Source organism: Macrobrachium nipponense, chromosome 38, assembly GCF_015104395.2.
Source record: "Macrobrachium nipponense isolate FS-2020 chromosome 38, ASM1510439v2, whole genome shotgun sequence".
Lineage (NCBI taxonomy): Eukaryota > Metazoa > Arthropoda > Malacostraca > Decapoda > Palaemonidae > Macrobrachium > Macrobrachium nipponense.
The window spans coordinates 7,100,224-7,117,723 of NC_061098.1; the positions used below are offsets into that span (position 1 = coordinate 7,100,224).

The 17,500-nt window shown below is 36.5% G+C and overlaps 1 protein-coding gene across 1 annotated transcript in view; it reads right to left on the reverse strand.

Annotated features, from left to right (window-relative positions):
- The window catches only part of LOC135209869 (thyrotropin-releasing hormone receptor-like), a 307,062-nt gene that overhangs the window by 77 nt on the left and 289,485 nt on the right, over positions 1-17,500 (reverse strand). The window contains exon 3 of the mRNA XM_064242627.1: positions 1-1,257. This exon is cut by the window's left edge and continues 77 nt beyond it. Within this exon, the coding sequence (XP_064098697.1) occupies positions 1,049-1,257 (209 nt within the window). The 3' untranslated portion in view covers positions 1-1,048. The remainder of the gene's footprint in view (positions 1,258-17,500) is intronic.

Below are 17,500 nucleotides of genomic sequence, written 5' to 3' on the forward strand. Positions count from 1 at the left end.
ATGAGAATGAAGTGAATCACACTTTACACCAAATTGTTTTACATAGTTTTTTTTTTTCACAGAATATATAATTTCCTTTGAACAAACACTTCACACAATTGTTTTATTGTTTTTCTTCACAGAATATATGATTTCCTTCAAACAAGCGCTTCACACATGATTGATAATATTCAATGTAACGTAGCTCCGTTGTGGAAATGTCAAGGCTTGATTACCCTTCTACTAATCCCATTCCATATTCCCATTCTATAATCCCCCACTTAGTTTTTCAAACACTTTTAACTCACGGGAAATTCTCCTTTTACTCCAGAATAAACGTTCGTCTCTTTAAGGAGTTTAAAAACATCACAAACACTATTTTTTTCCACAAAGGAAGGAATTTAATACAATCCTTTTCAAAGTAATCCAGTCCTTTTTAAATGAATCCATCCCTTTTTTAAAGTTATCCAACCCTTTCCAAGTAATCTAATACTTTTCAAAGCAATCCAGTCCTTCTCAAAGTAATCCAATCCGTTTTTAGATGGATCCAATCTTTTTCAAAGTAATCCAGTCCTTTTTAAAAATGAATCCAATCGTTTATAAAGTTATCCAATCGTTCTTAATGTAACACAACCCTTTTTAAATGGATCCAATCCTTTCTCAAAGAATCCAGACTTTTCAAAGTAATCAAATCCTTTCTAGAATTATGCAACCCCTTTCATAATCAAATCCTTTTTAAAATGATCCAACGCTTTTCAAAGTAATCCAATCCTTTTCTAAGTAATCCAATCCATTTAAAGATAATCCAGTCCTTTTCAAATTAATTCAATACCTTTTCCAAAGAATCCAAACCTTTTCCAAGAAAGTAATCAAGTCCTTTTCAAAGATATCCAATTATTTTAAAAGTAATCAAGTCCTTTTCATAGTAATCCAGTCCTTTTCAAAGTAATTCAATCCTTTCCAGCGTAATCGAGTCTCTTTCAAAGCAATCTTTCCATTTACAGGATTAGAGTTACTTCTGTCGAAGAGAGACTAGTTGGAGATTTTTTTTTATTTTTTTTTTTCTCCTTTAGAAGGAATCCTCCTTTTCATCCTGGAGCGTCGATATGGCCGTGTGGCCGTTTGACAAGGGGGCGGCCGACGTCATGGCGCGGGCGTTTGGGCGTGAGGACGATTTCTGGTTCTTGTAGTAGCCTTTCCCCGGGGGAGACTGGCCGGTCATGTGGGTGGACATACGCGTTGGACCGTCCCACAGTTGGATGTTTATCATGACCCCTCCTGCGAAGTGGAAGAAAATGGGATGTGCTTTAGTATGGTTCTCGTGAGAGAGAGAGAGAGAGAGAGAGGTTGTGTTTATTGTGGTGCTCATAATTAGGGTAGCGTAGAGTCCTATATGTTCACTTGAGAGAGAGAGAGAGAGAGAGAGAGAGAGAGAGAGAGAGAGAGAGAGAGAGAGAGAGAGAACTGTATGTATGTATATTATTTCTGTCTCCTGCAAATGTTAGGTATTTTGATTATACCTAGTGATCATTAGCTGTACTACAATCAGCATTATCCACTAAGAATGAAAAATTTGTTCCACTTCATAAGAGCACATTAAAGTATCTAGTGTTGTTTATAAAAGAAAAAAACAAAAAATAAGTTTAGCTAATCTAATTGTAATGGATTTCAAAAGTATTCTAGTTGAGGATTTATTGAATAGATGGTTTCGTACTGATTCATTTTTTTATGCTATAGATCGTATGGATGCTTTCTGCGAATAGTGTAGTAATATCGATCTGTTTAGATGACAAGGCTACTGAAATATTAGCGAATATGAAAAGGAAAAAAGGTAATTATATACAATGTAGAAATAAGGTAATGATTACGGACAAAATATATATATATATATATATATATATATATATATATATATATATATATATATATATATAATACACACACACACACACACACACAACACACACACATATATATATATATATATATATATATATAATATATATATATAATATACTTTATCATGTAGCATTGTGACGAGGGGAGTAAATTACGCCCCATTTATTTATTTATCGATTTATTTATTTATTTATTTACTTATTTGTTTATTTATTTATTTATAAATAAATCTACTGATAAAAATTTTTTTACTTACGGTGGGTATTTCACAGTTACAGTCAACCAGGAAAATTTAGCTTTACTTGAAGAAGAAGCTTTTGATTTGATGTTACTTACGAAATTGAGTCCATAAGAAAGCGAAAAGAGTTAAAGAGTGGTAGGACAGCAAGATTGAAGAGGGGGAGCGGGAATGGAGGTAAAGTAAAAGGCTAAAAAGTGGCTGCAGCTGTGGGACGAAGGGATGCTTCAAATGCACTCAAGTAATGCCAACAGTACACCACGAGAAGTGACCAATTACTCCTGACTAAGCAACGAATGACACCTGTGGACGTCAGTGAGCTGATATTGCATTGAATCAGCGAGTTTATACTTGAATAATTCCATCCCAAATAGTTAACATAACGGGATAGATTCAAGTCTGGATCGAAACTCGTCAACGTGGAGAAGCAATTGTTATTGTTACGGTAGACTTGGACCGGCACTTGAAGTTATTAAGAGGATTACAGATTGTATTATGCTGTAGTAGGTCAGGGACCACCGCATCAAAATGACGAAGAAAACGGGATAAGTAAAGCTACAAAGAAAACGGGAGGATGTTTAAGACAGAAAACGTTTGTTTCGTGGCCAGGGTAACTATCCAATAAATGGTTGTTGTACCACCTTTTTAAGTACTGCGAGATAATAGGCACATACGGAAGGCGTGAAAATAATAAGAAAAATATATAACAGATTTCTTTTTCTTATCCATATATTCAACCTCCGCAAATAAACACGGTTTTATTTGGGTCTTACATTTATTTAAGTTTTGATCCCCGCCTAAGAAACGTTATTAGAGTAAATAATGACAGTTTTAGGGAAAATGATATTCCCTTGGAGCAAGATGAGGTAGATAGGGAAGGTGGCAGAGTAGAATGATTTTGTTTCTTGGATCAACACTTCTGTCTTTGCTTCTTGTCCTGATAAAAGAGGTAAACCATTTTCCAACAGTTGTGGATTCCTTTCTTTTGATCTTTTCAATCAAAATTTTTAGAACAACTGGTAGTTGTATTGGCTGAATGCTACTCTTGACTTGAAGCAGTACTCCATGATTATGCCCTTTGTGAAGATTCCAATGCACTGACTGCTTTTAGTTTTCTGTAAAAGAAAACTATTGAGATGGTTTTGTACGTTCGTCCTCACTTTTTCTCTCCGCCCTCAGATCTTAAAAACTAGCCCCAGTAGTGTTGATTTTATTCAGGGTTAATGTTAGTCATGATCGTGCGTCTGGAAACGCTGTAGGACAGGCCACCACCGGGCTGTGGCTGAAAGTTTCATGGGCCGCAGCTCATACACCATTGTACGTTCGTCCGCACTTTTTCTGTCCGCCCTCAGATCTTAAAAACTAGCCCCAGTATGTTTTATTGGATTTAAGGTTAAAGATAGCCACGATCGTGCGTCTGGCAACGCTGTAGGACAGGCCATCAACGGGCTGCGGCTGAGAGTTTCATGGGCCGTGGCTCATACAGCAAAATATATATATACGCTGTACAGAAAACTCAATTTGCCGGAGAAACTTCGGCTCATTTTTTACTTGTCCATTTTCAAGAACTCCTTGAAAGATTAAAGTCTTGTCACGTGTGATCACACGCTCGTAAAAAATGTGGATTTTTCTTTTCCTTATAAAATCCAGCGTCGTCTGATATTCCCCTTTTTTGGAGTCTGTTCCAGAACTGATGAAGAAACCGTCAAGTTTTGGAGATAACGAAAATGTGCCTCTGCTCTGCTTCGATCAGTGGAAGACCAATAAACTACACTCGCGTGACTACAGTAAATTCACATCAACCGTGCATTTGATGTCTAAGCCCGTCTCTTACGACGCTCCTGCTTGACTGTTGATAAGCCAATCACAGGGCTGGAAACTCCCAGTCTCTCGAGAGAGTTCACATAGATATGATGTATGTTCCACTTCTCCTGAAAGACGTATACCTCAGGAGAGGTGGAATATAAACACTACCCATGTGAACTCTCGAGAGAGACTGAGAGCTTCCGGCCCCATGATTGGCTTATCAACAGCCAATCAGGAGCGTCGTAAAGGACTGGCCTAGACATTGAATGCACGGTTGATGTAAATCTACTCCAGTTGCAAAAAAGGGGTTATATTGAAATAGGAAAGGAATTTAAACGTGAGTTTCCTACTTGAGAATCCAATTAAAGAATCATATTTCATATTGAAACGTTTATTCTCAATGTTTCTTCATTGTGAATCAAATTCGACGCTAGCAAAAAATAAATAGATAGCTCTTTGTTAATATTTTTGGCCAGATACCTAACTCGAATTATGTTTCCGTATTGATTTTTATTGCTGAGAAGTGAATAACAGGATCATAATTCATATTAATCTTTTTAAAGACCTCTGGAGAGGAGAAGTTCAACGAGCGCGGCATTTTTAAAAGAATATGTCGCTGCATATATCGGCGCGCCAAAGAACCATATGAAAATTAGTGTCCTTGTTAATATCTGAGAGACTCAGGACCTAACCCGAATTATGTTGGCGTATGATAGTACCGGTGCACTATCTCCTGCAGAGCAAAAGTTCTGTAAGCCGATCTAGGAAGGGAAAGTACACCAAAGTATGATGACCCTGGTTATTTCACGTAGCCCTCTTGGAGTTTAGTAGCCTAATTATAGAAGTTCTGCTATTGGGGAAGAATAAAAGTTAGGGAAAGTATAGTATATATATGTGTTTTTTTTTAATCAGGTTTTACGTCGTGGTGTGGTCCTTTAATATGATGTTGGCGTTTGGTAAGAAAAATCCATTTGAAAATTCTGTGTGTGTGTGTGTGTGTGTGTGTGTGTGTATGTGAATTTTTGTGATTCTTGAATGTATAAATCCAGATCATATTTTTTATTTCTTTTAGGGGCGATGGAGGATTATCCTCTCTCTCTCTCTCTCTCTCTCTCTCTCTCTCTCTCTCTCCCTCTTCTTCTCTCTCTCTATATATATATATATATATATATATATATATATATATATATACATACTCACAAACTTATTATATTGTGTATTTCTTTTAGAGCGGCGGAGGAGGATTATTCTCTCTCTCTCTCTCTCTCTCTCTCTCTCTCTCTCTCTCTCTCTCTCTCTCCTCGTCTCTCTCTCCTCTCTCTCTCTCTCTCTCTCTCTCTCTCTCTCTGGTATTAGTGAGTCTGGAAGTTGCGGACTTGGAGAAAAACGTCAGACTGAGGCGAAGTTGTGTTTATACGGAATTACTGGTTTCTCGAGGACTGAGGTTACGAACCTTCGACGATCTGTTTCTTCTGTATCTCAAGGAACCTGGAAATATGTCATTTGTTATGAAAATGAGTTACTGAATTGTGAATTTGCAACTAAAATATTCTTTAGAACTTTCGCCATCTATTCTTTATCTAAAGGAACCTTGAAATGTGTCATTTAAAATATGAGTTACTGATATGTAACTAAAATATTCTTTAGGAACTTTCGCTTATCTATTCTTTTATCTAAAAGAACCTTGAAATATGTAATTTAAAATATGAGTTACTGATATGTAATAAAATATTTCCTACATACTTTATCAAAAAGAACCTTGAAATATGTAATTTAAAATATGAGTTACTGATTTGTAACTACAGTATTTGAGTCAAGTAAAATTTGAAATTTGACCTGTTAGTAAATAATTAGTTTCGAATTCATGCCGTTTAGAATTCGGGATGGAATATCCTTGGAATATACAAATTAGGCCAGAGGAAGCCAAGCGCTGGGGCCTATGAGGTCATTCAGCGCTGAAAGGAAGCTGTAAGTTAAAGGCTTTGAAAGGTGTAACGGTAGGGAAACCTCGCTGAGAGAGAGAGAGAGAGAGAAATGTGGGGGGTGGGGAATCTATCCCCAACGTTGCATCTTGCTCCTCGATTCCTTCATTCAGTTGAATAGCGAGTATCAGATTGCTTCCGTCAGCGCGATAGCTGAAAGCATCAATCAAAGAGAAAGATTGAAGACGACCCTTAAGGTACGTGGTGGCTTATTTCCGCTCGCTGGTCAATATAACAGTTGATTATGCACCTTTAGTCATATTATTGGTATAATCTCGTATTCTGGGTCATATAGCATTTGTGTATTTTATATAGATAGACACTCATATATGTATATATTATATGTACGTATATATATCGACGAATTTCTTATCGACTAAAAAAATTCCTCTGCGGTTAACATACATGAAAATAAATCATTTCCGAGGTAGAGCGAATTAAGATACGAAAGGACATCTGTAGCTAAATGCGTCTATATATGTGTGTGTATGTACATGTATATGTATGTATATATATACGTATATGTATGTTATATTTTTATGAGTGTGTAGCCCTTACTTTTACTGCATAAAGTTCAGGGGGGACGTGAACGGGATCGCTTATTAGCGAAAAAAGACTATATATATATATATATATATATATATATATATATATATATATATATATATATATATATATAAAGAATACGAAAATAACATATTTGGGAGCACCTCAGAAGAAAACGCCCGATCTGCATTTTTATAGAGTCCTTAAAAGATTTCTGAAACATTCTTATTTGTACTTAACTCTGAGCATTATTTATTGCAGCGAAAGAACCTTTTGTTGACTGATTTGACCAATTCAGAGAACCCTGGACGAAAACCGATCAAAATTCCTGTATGGAAGTAGAGCCATCAGTGCTCCTCATACAGTGCATTGTAGGCATTACTTGATGTTCTTTTGCTGTGTCCCGTCAGCCCCTAGCTGCAACCTATTTTACTCCTTTCACCGTACCTCCTTTCATATTCTCTTTCTTCCATCTTCCTTTCCAGCCTCTCCCAACAGTTGATTCATATTGGAACTGCTTTGAGGTTTTCATCCTGTTGCACATTCAACCCTTTTTTTTTTCTCTCATTTTCCATTTCAGCGCTGTATGACCTCATAGGTCCCAGAGATTGGCCTTTTGCCTAAGCCCTGTTCTCAATTTCCGTTTCAGCGCTGTATAACCTCATAGGTCCCAGCGATTGGCCGTTTGACTAAAGCCTACTCTCAATTTCCGTTTCAACGCTGTAAAACCTCTTGGGTCCCAGCGATTGGTCTTTTTCCTAAATCATACTCTCAATATATGTGTCAACGCTGTATAACCTCATAGGTCCCAGCGATTGGCCTTTTGTCTAAATCCTACTCTCAATTTCCATTTCAGCGCTGTACGACCTCTTGGGTCCCAGCGATTGGCCGTTTGACTACAGCCTACTCTCAATTTCCGTTTCAATGCTGTATAACCTTTTGGGTCCCAGCGATTGGTCTTTTTCCTAAATCCTACTCTCAATTTCCGTGTCAAGCTGTATGACCACATAAGTCCCAGCGATTGGCCTTTTGCCTAAGTCCTGCTCTCAATTTCCGTTTCAGCGTTGTATGACCTCATAGGTCCCAGCGATTGGCCTTTTGCCTAAATCCTATATCCTGTTACATCGCACATATTGGCATTTGTTGCAAGAGTGAATATTTAGGCTCCCGGTCGAAAGGGTGTCCAATGTAGCATTCGATTCCATTTAATCTCGAAAGGCAGCCAAAAGTAGAATGCTCCAGTTTGTGAGGCTGTGAGCACCACGAAAGAACCCATTAGATTGCAAGCGTTTGTACGAACAAACGTTTAGAATCCCGGTTATTTGCTCTCTCCAAATTGGCTCCAAACGAAACTAAAATAATGCCAGGTTTCTCGTGAAGATGAAGCGTTGGTTACCTCTCAGCGTATCCCGTTTTTTTGTGAATGAAATTGTATCCAGCAGGTGAAGAGAAGAATGATTTACGTTCGGTTGTATTGTCGTCATTCACGACACGATAATCTACGAAGGATTGGGGTGGCTGGAGGATGAGCCGTATGGAAATATTTATTAATTTCGGGGGAGATTGGTCCCATGCATCAATCATTTCAAGCCGGTGGAAATGTTTCGTTTGAGGGTAAGTGGAATGTTTCTAGGACTTGTAATTGCACTGAACGTTTTATGGAATTGTTGCAAACGTCATAAAGACGTATTTCTGTACGTTTGTTAAAACGGGCAGATTCCCCCTAAGGCCACGTTAGTGGGCGTTAGAATGCTTCTTAATGAAAGTCTGAACGTTTCCTAACGTTTGCAAAACGTACATAGTAAATATAAAAGAAAAGCTTTACCAAACATCGGAAAACGTTTATTGTTTGTCCATAAATATAGGGGAAACGTTGAGGAGAATTCTACGCGTCATTAAGACGAATTGGCTCTGTCACAAACTAGAGAGAGGTTCAGCGCCTCAGTGGCGTGATCGGTATGGTCTTGGCCTGCCACCTCGGTGGCCGCGAGTTCGATTATCGGGCGTCCCATAGAGGTGTGAGAGATGTGTATTTCTGGTGATAGAAGTTCACTCTCGTCGTGGTTCGGAAGTCACGTTAAGCCGTTGGTCCCGTTGCTGAATAACCACTGGTTTCATGCAACGTCAAAACACCATATAAACAAACGAACAAACGAGAGATTCTTCGGAATTACGTTTATCAATTTTAGCAGGGGAAACTCGGGAGTTGAATAGTTTAATATCAGCAAGTTATCAAGGACTCTCGCGAGATGGGAACAGATTCCAGGGAAATTAATTTTCATATGTAGATTGTGAAGGTTCTTTGATGATATTTATGCATGAAAGCAAAACGTTCGAATTAGTGCACGCTGTTTATTTTTCGTTCTGGTCAAAAACATGAAACCTGATTTGAGTCTCGTTTGGAAACGTATTCGTGCAGTCGATAAAACACGGAATTCAAATCATTTTGAAATGTGGTTTGCAATGATTATCATGGTTTTAATGCAAATTCTCTGGTCAGTTAAATGTTATGGCTTCGTTCATCATGGGACTGGTGATTATGTGTAGCATAAATATATGAAAGTATGATTTGATATAAATATAAATTTAATGCAGTCACCAAGCCATTTAAATGTAATGACAGTAGTTATCGAGGAACTCTTTCGATTATATGTAACAAAATCCAGAGTTGCAGTTTTTTTATATATAAAAATAAGGGAGAGGGCTTTTAGTGAAAGCAATTTTGCCTTTCTCCATCATTTCGGGAGGGTTTTTTTTTTTTTTTTTTTTTTTTTTTTGATTTTTTTATTCCTGTTTCCTGGGGTACACAAGTCCCCCAGTTTCGTCAATATTTCGAGTAGCCTTTTTTTTTTTTTTTATACGAGAGGAAAGTTACTGTATTTTTTGGGGTTGTGGGTGTTGGGAGAGGGTGGGTATAACACATACAAGTTTTAGTCGTCAGTGCTGAAAATGTATGAATAAATGATCCCATAAACGTTGCAACGGGTATATTAGTTAAAATCTTGTTGATAAGTATTTGAAAGTAGTATACTAATGATTTTTTTATTTTTTTTTTATTTTAGTAAACCAAGCACCAAGATCCCTTCCAGTTTTTCCAAAATCGCTTGATGGTCTTTGAGAGGAGCAGATGGGTGGGCCCTTCTCCCTATTTGCATCACTTGTTAAAAATGATCGATCTCTTTGCTGCCATTTCATTACATTCTGCCACTTTCATTCTTTTCAGAAAAGCTCACGGATTGCTATTTCATCTATACCTTCAGCTTTCGCATCATTCTTGTAGCTGAATGTTTCCAGTCTTTTGTTATTTTTCTTGCGTTTTTCCGTTAGTCCTTGGGTAACTATAGGACCTGGGTTATACCCTGTTGCTATTCCCCTTCCATGTATAAAATCAATCCCATAAATTTGTGGCGAAAAGATCACTGCAAATTGAATATCTTTCAGATTATTCTTGATAAATGTTTTCCGCATCAGAACGTTCCTAAGGCAGAACTGATCTGCGCACTGTCTCCTTCAGTAAACGTTGATCCCTTTCAAGTACCTTACAGCTCCGCCGAAACATTTTCTGAAAATCTAAACGGATACGCATTTGTGTTTTTGGTCCAAGTGCCAAGCTTCTAGTTTCACATAAGTAAGTCAACTTTTATCTCGTCCAGGTACTTTTCAATGAAGCCAGACAATGTTCTGAAAGTCGAGAAGGGTATAGATAGCCATTTGTGTCAATTTGGCCAAAATGTTACGAAGCTTCTTCCCTTCCTTTCAAAGTGATGTCGTATAGTCTCCTCAGAATCAGATTTGCCCATCGAGGAAGGCTGCTCATATATTGCAAAATCAATGTAATGCAACGGAGCTGCAGCAGCAAGATCGAAATCTCGCTATTTATCTTTTAGCATAATGTTGTTTTTCTATAAAAGTGCTGAGATAGACCGACTGAGGGTCTGTATAACGTTACCTAGAGACAGGAATTGTGTCGAGCAGCCGTCTTGGAAGTTATAAAAAGACTCGCGTTTGGTTCAGGTTGCATGATGCGGCATGTTTGTTTGATGTTGCATGAGGGGATGAGGACTGTCGTCATCGGTGGAAAAAAGGAATATTGGATCAATTTACATAAAAAGTTTGCTTTTTTATGTAAATGAAACTCAGAGAACACGTAAATCCCTTAAAAATTGTCGAAACAATTATAATAACGCATTCCAACCTTTTTTACAGGTTTTTATTTTAATGAAATTTAATATAACATTCGACTGAATTCCGTTTATTTACAATTTTAAAATGTATAAATATATTAATAGCTATTATAACTCTTAATAATCCACTTATACTAAAACCCAGCTAGAGGTATATTGACAAAAAATTGGATATTTTAAAGAAGTTTTTTTCTCTATTCGATAATTCCCAGACTTATTAATAAGATGACCATAAGCAGTATGGAAATAATGTCATAAAGTAGGTCTGTTATGACGTACGATCTGTACACTTCGCTCAAAAGGGTATATGTAATTATGCTTGCATGCAGCCAATCTGAAATTGGGCCGCATTTAATTAAAGGCTCACAGGGACGATTAAAGTGGAGCAGAGGATAAGTATGTATGTATGTATGTATGTATGTATGTATGTATGTATATATTACGTTTCTATATATATTTATATATATAATATATATAATAAATATAAATTATATAGAATATGTAATATATATATAGTATTATATAATATATATATATAAATTATATTATAAAGTATATATATATATATATATATGTGTATATATATATATATATGATATATATAATAATATATATATATCTATATATTTACGTTTGTGTATATAAACACACCAATATAATATATATATATATATATATATATATATATATATATATATATATATATATATATATATTTATATGCGTGTTTGTGTGTGCAATATAGATATGCATACACATATATTCATATATGCAAATATTATACAATTTATATATATATACACACATATACTATATATATATATATATATATATATATATATATATAAATGCATAATGCATAATGCATACCTATACATACCTATACATAAATACCAACAAACAAAACAACAAAAACACCTTGGACTGCATCTTGTCACAAAGTTCGATTAATAATAATAATAATAATAATAATAATAATAATGAATAATAATAATAATAATGTTTCGCCCAAGGTGAGTCTCGCAAGATGATAATGGCAGCCCTGTCGGAGGCTTTGATCTGGTTTTTTTTTGTATGCAGATACACGCTCGTACCGCCTCTGCAATAATCGTCTTAGCAAAGGAGAATCAACAGTGTTCTGATATCGTGTGCACTCACGGGTAGGTCTCTAGGAGGTGGGGGGGGGGGGGTGGGTAGGTCTCACGGGAGGAGAGGGAAGAAGGGGGTTGGTTGTTCTTTGATTTTTAGGTTTTTGTTAATGACGCGGTTTTTATTTTATATAGAGATATATTTTATATATTTATTTTTTATTTCTGGCTTCCATCGGGGTCAAACTCAGGTCTTTCAAATGACAGGGTCTGTGTGGTTCAGTTGGTAGCGCCCTGACCTTTTCGGTTGGAAGAGTAGGGTTCGATCCGATTTGAGTCAGAAATTTTTTTCATGTACCGCACGTTATTGTGGGTTATATATATATATATATATATATATTATATATATATATATATATATATATATATATATGTATATATATATATATATATATCTATATTTATAATATAATGTGAAAAACAATTATTTTCTAAAACTCAATAACCAGAAATCCTATATGAAATAAAAAAAAATTTCTAAAACCCAATAACAAGATATCCTATATGAAAACCCAATTATTTTCTAAAACTCAATGACCAGAAATCCTATATATACGACAATTAATTCCTCAAACCCAAAAATTCATTTCGATCAGCGACTTCCTGTTTGGTCTGCACTTGAGGAAGGAGGCCACGGAATACATCTAAAAAGGATCTCTCGCCAGTCTCAAATTCAACTGCTGACATGATATATATGTATATATATGTCTACCGAATTAGATTAAATTGCCTGGAATTAAATGTCAATTTCACTAAGTGGCCCTCTGGTATGGTAGGATATTATGCTCGTGATTTCAGATCTCTCTCTCTCTCTCTCTCTCTCTCTCTCTCTCTCTCTCTCTCTCTCTCTCTCTCTCTCTCTCATGAACAAATTAGGTCGGGGCAGTCTTTTCCAAAATTATTTTTACTTCCTTTCAGCCAAATTGGTTTCAAAGGATATTATTCCAGGTATGCTTTATCGAAAATCATGTTTACTGCATTCCCACTCATTGCATGAGAAGGAAGAAAAAAAAAACATTTTTTATAATAAACGTATTCATCTTTTTCCACGTTTCTCAAACGTCTCGCGATTACCATTTATTTATTTAGATGAATTTTTTGAGTTGATCCGAGAGAGGAAAATAGTTTCTCCCGGAAATATTGCAAGATTGGCGAGTTGCAACCACCTTCCTGCTTATTTGCGTTGCGAGATGCATACATATGTTGGGTTTGGCTGGAGGTCGTCATGCAATGTTGCGTTATTTTCGTCTAGTTCTTGATAAATTAATGAGGTCTTTTGCAGGGGACGCATATAGCGCAATGTATCTCGAAAGGAGAATGACGGAAGGATACGTTTTGGAGGCTTGTGATGGCAGGATTCTATTTGGAGGGCAGTAATAGAGGCATCTTTATTGGAGGAACCTTTTGGAGTTTTTAAAAAAAAATTTAAGGAAAGTATTTCTTCAAATGGACCCTATGGTTTGGAGGGAACTAATAGAGTTTTCTCCATTGTAGGAAACTTTTGGAGTTTTTATTTTAATTTTCTTTAGGGAAAGTATTTTTTTAAAGGACCGTATGGTTTGGAGGGCAGTAATAGAGGCATCTTCTTTGGAGGAACCTTTTGGAGTTATTTTAAATTTTTTTTAAGGAAAGTATTTCTTCAAAAGGACCCTATGGTTTGGAGGGAACTAATAGAGTTGTCTCCATTGTAGGAAACTTTTGGAGTTTTTATTTTAATTTTCTTTAGGGAAAGTATTTTTTAAAGGACCGTATGGTTTGGAGGGAACTAATAGAGACGTCTCCATTGCAGGAACCTTTGGAGTTTTTTTCTTTCTTTTTTTAAGGGACCGTACAGTTTAGAGGGAACTTATATAGGTGTCCTCTTTATAAAGACCTGATGGTGGGATTTTTTTTAAAGGAAAAAAATTACTGAAGGATATTTTCAGAGAGAGAGAGAGAGAGAGAGAGAGAGAGAGAGAGAGAGAGAGAGAGAGAGAGAGAGAGAACTTTTATAGGCGTCCTCTTTATAAAGACCTGATGGTGGGATTTTTTTAAAGGAAAAAAAATTAATGAAGGATTTTTTCCGAGAGAGAGAGAGAGAGAGAGAGAGAGAGAGAGAGAGAGAGAGAGAGAGAGAGAGAGACTAATTTTGGGAGAAGGAACCTTTTGGATCGAGAGAGAGCGATTAATTGAGCGAGCAACAATCAAGGCTCAAATACGCACCGGATATCGAAAATATTTCGGAGTTATATCTGTCTATATATTTATTCATATGTTTCGGTCTAGCGTACAAACCACAGTCAGTAAAGGAAGGAGAACAGTGTGTTACATTCTCAAATGGATGATAATAGCTTATACATACTACGACCTAGCAAGGATTCAGCGTTCACATCCAAATTAAGTTGAGAGGATCTATTCAAATCATACACCTCTCAGAGCGCCTCTAGGCCTGCCACCTCGGTGGCCGCGAGTTCGACTCTCGGGCATTCCACTGAGGCATTAGAGATGTGTATTCCTGGTGACAGAAGTTCACTCTCGACGCGGTTCGGAAGTCACGTTAAGCCGTTGGTCCCCTTGCTGAATAACCATATTGGTTCCATGCAACGTCAAAACACCATACAAACAAACAAACATATTTCAGTGACTACTGCTGTTTCTTCATTTACATTTATATGTAATGTTGAAGTTACGGTCTCATGTATGTAGTTCCACGCTGGACGAGTGGTTTTCGAGCTGGGCTGCCAATCCGGTGGTCCCAGGTTCGATTCCCGGCTCGGTCAACGCGGAATCAGAGAAATTTATTTCTGGTGATAGAAGTTCAATTCTCGATATAGTGTGGTTCGGATCCCACAATAAGCTGTAGGTCCCGTTGCTAGGTAACCAATTGGTTCCTAGCCACGTAAAAATATCTAATCCTTCGGGCCAGCCCTAGGAGAGCTGTTAATCAGCTCAGTGGTCTGGTAAAACTAAGATTATACTTAACTTTTTAACGGTCTCATGTAAGTCATTTGGTATATAACGTTTTGATCCAGCAAATCATCGTGAGAGTAACTCGATTCAGGGACCATTTTCGAGGAGGAATGACATGGCCGTAACCAGTTCGGAAGGACCTGTAATCAGAGAAAGTTCTGTGACCACAATTCTTAACGGATGACCCTTTCATAGAGAACTATCCATATAAGGAACTTACAATCTTTCCCTTAAGAAAACCTTCCACGGAGGGGCCTCATAGCACAGGCCCACCACATGTGGGAGCGGTGGGTATCCACCCACCAACCATCCACGGAGGGACGCGGCCAATCACCTTCCCCAAAATAGCAAAAGTGGAAAAGAAAATGTTGAAACGCAGCAGAAGGGAAGCCCCTTCTATTAGCCGCGACCCGGAATTCACGGCGAGATAGATCCACACAATGCTTCTGTTTTCCCCTTCGTCCGGCTTCTTATTTTTATGAATGGCGATGCATTCGTTGCCATTTCTTTTTCGTCGAGTATATAAACAGGCGATATGACGTTAATATTGTCGAATGCTAATGGTTATTTTAGAGAGGAATGTAGGGTAATGTAGTCAGATTCATACCAGGAATGTGGATCATTTATTTATTTATTTATTTATTTATTTATTTATTTATTTATTTATTTATTTATTTATTTATTTATTTATTTATTTAATTATTTACTTACTTATTTCTTTTATTTATTTTATTTATTTGTATGTTTAATGCCATTTAGATTTACGTAAGAAGACCATCCATTTGTCCTGTAGCTTCTGTAGAGTAAGATATCATTTTTTTCAAACAGTTAGATCCAGTGAAAGTATATAATAAAATACTAATACGAAGTTTTAGTGGATTGAAAATACGTTGAAAAGTAAATATCTCTGCTGACTGTGTAGTCAATAGATCTATTATGTAGCAGCTGAGATACGTCAGAAAAATTTGAGGTAGGGAACAAAGCTCTCTATGTCAAGTTAAAACTGCATCCATAAAACTGCCAGGAAGACAGTTCTGCAGTCTTGCAGTATAAAGCTGGAATGAACGGCTGCAGTTTTGCAATAGCTGGACGAAATTATAATTGCCTTTGTTGGGAAGAAGGAAACATTTAGAACGTTTTTGTGTTTAGGATTCACTTGACACAAAGGCCGAACAGGAACCCACCAATATGGAACACAAGCTCTGAAGCTGATCTAATTCTCTTGCTGTTCAGTGTCGTAATTAATTTTTTTTATTTATGGAGGCACTTTTTTTTCCTAATTAGAGACAGTATTCTTTGGTCTTCATCAGAGGAATCGTGAATGCAATATCCACGTAATTTGTCTCAGTTTTTTGTTACTTAAAGTTATGTCATATAAATGTTAATTCTTGGGCTGGATTTCTTTTTTTTTTTTTTTTTTTTGGAAGCACCCCGCTTTTTTTTTTTTTTTTTTTTTTTTTTTTATTATTATTAGAGACAGTATTCTTTGGTCTTCATCAGAGGAATCATGAAGGTAATATCCACAGAATTTGCCACAGATTTTTGCTACTGAAAGTTGTCACACAAATATATTAAAAGTGTTGATTCTTAGGATGGAGAAAATCTGCGTTTTATTATCGAGATTTCTGAGAATGTTTCATATTCTGTTTCTTCCATCTTGCCATCCACCTTCTCCTAACAATTGTTCCTTAGTGTAACTGCTTTGAGGATTTCCTCCTGTCACGCCTTTCAAGCCTGTTTACGCTGTTCCCCTTTCATCGCTGAATGACGTCATAGCTCCCAGGACTTGGCTTTTGGCCTAAAAATTTTATATCCTGATCCAGTTGAAGCTTAATTTGCCTGTAATAGGTGTCCCCGTCTGATGCCTTTGAAAAACGTCCCTCAATGTATACTTTACTCCTCATGAATTTCTGTTTATTTCTTGAGCTTAGATGCAACGAATAGACTTGCAGATTATCCCCTCAATCCCTTGAAAGAGATCAGGTAGAGATAAATCCACTGAAATCATCTTCAAATTTAACGCGTTTCCCTGAATTGACTAGAGCATAATTAACAACTCCCCTCTCTGCTGATTCCAGATTCCAGACCCCGAGTTTTGCCAATTTCTCCAGTTCTACTCATCTTGTTTGTTAGTTTGTGATTTTCAGATGCGGTTCTTATCGAGATGTGTTGAGGGTTTTCCAGGTCGTTCGATGCTCACGTTCTGGTTTCTGGAAGTTAGAGCGTGTTATCTGGCTGGCGGTCTTCTTATCAGTTGTTTTCATAGATGGTTTATGAATGATCGTGTGTGTGTATTATATATATATAATATATAGATATAATAATATATATATATCGATATATATATATAGATAATATATGACATGTATGTTTGTATGTATGTACATGCACTGTTAATTTATTTATGAAGTAACCCAACTAGTGAAATAACTGAAAAGAAAGTGACTTCCTCTTAACATCCAATTATTCATATTCGAGCATAAAATATAGGCTGGATATTATACATGTAAACTAAGCGAGAATAGCACAAACACACACATACACAAATAGGTAGTTGTATGTGTGTATGTATATTTATTTGCAGCTTCCCCTAACATCCAATAGGACATTCATACCATAAATGACCTACCAAGGTTAAATGTCCCTTCTTAACAAAAAAGGAAAAAGAGGAAAATAAATTAATGAATAAACAAGAATCAAAATCATCCTCCGTTTTAAAAACACTCGCAGACATTACTTATCAAGATTAAGATTGCGTCGATATCGAGT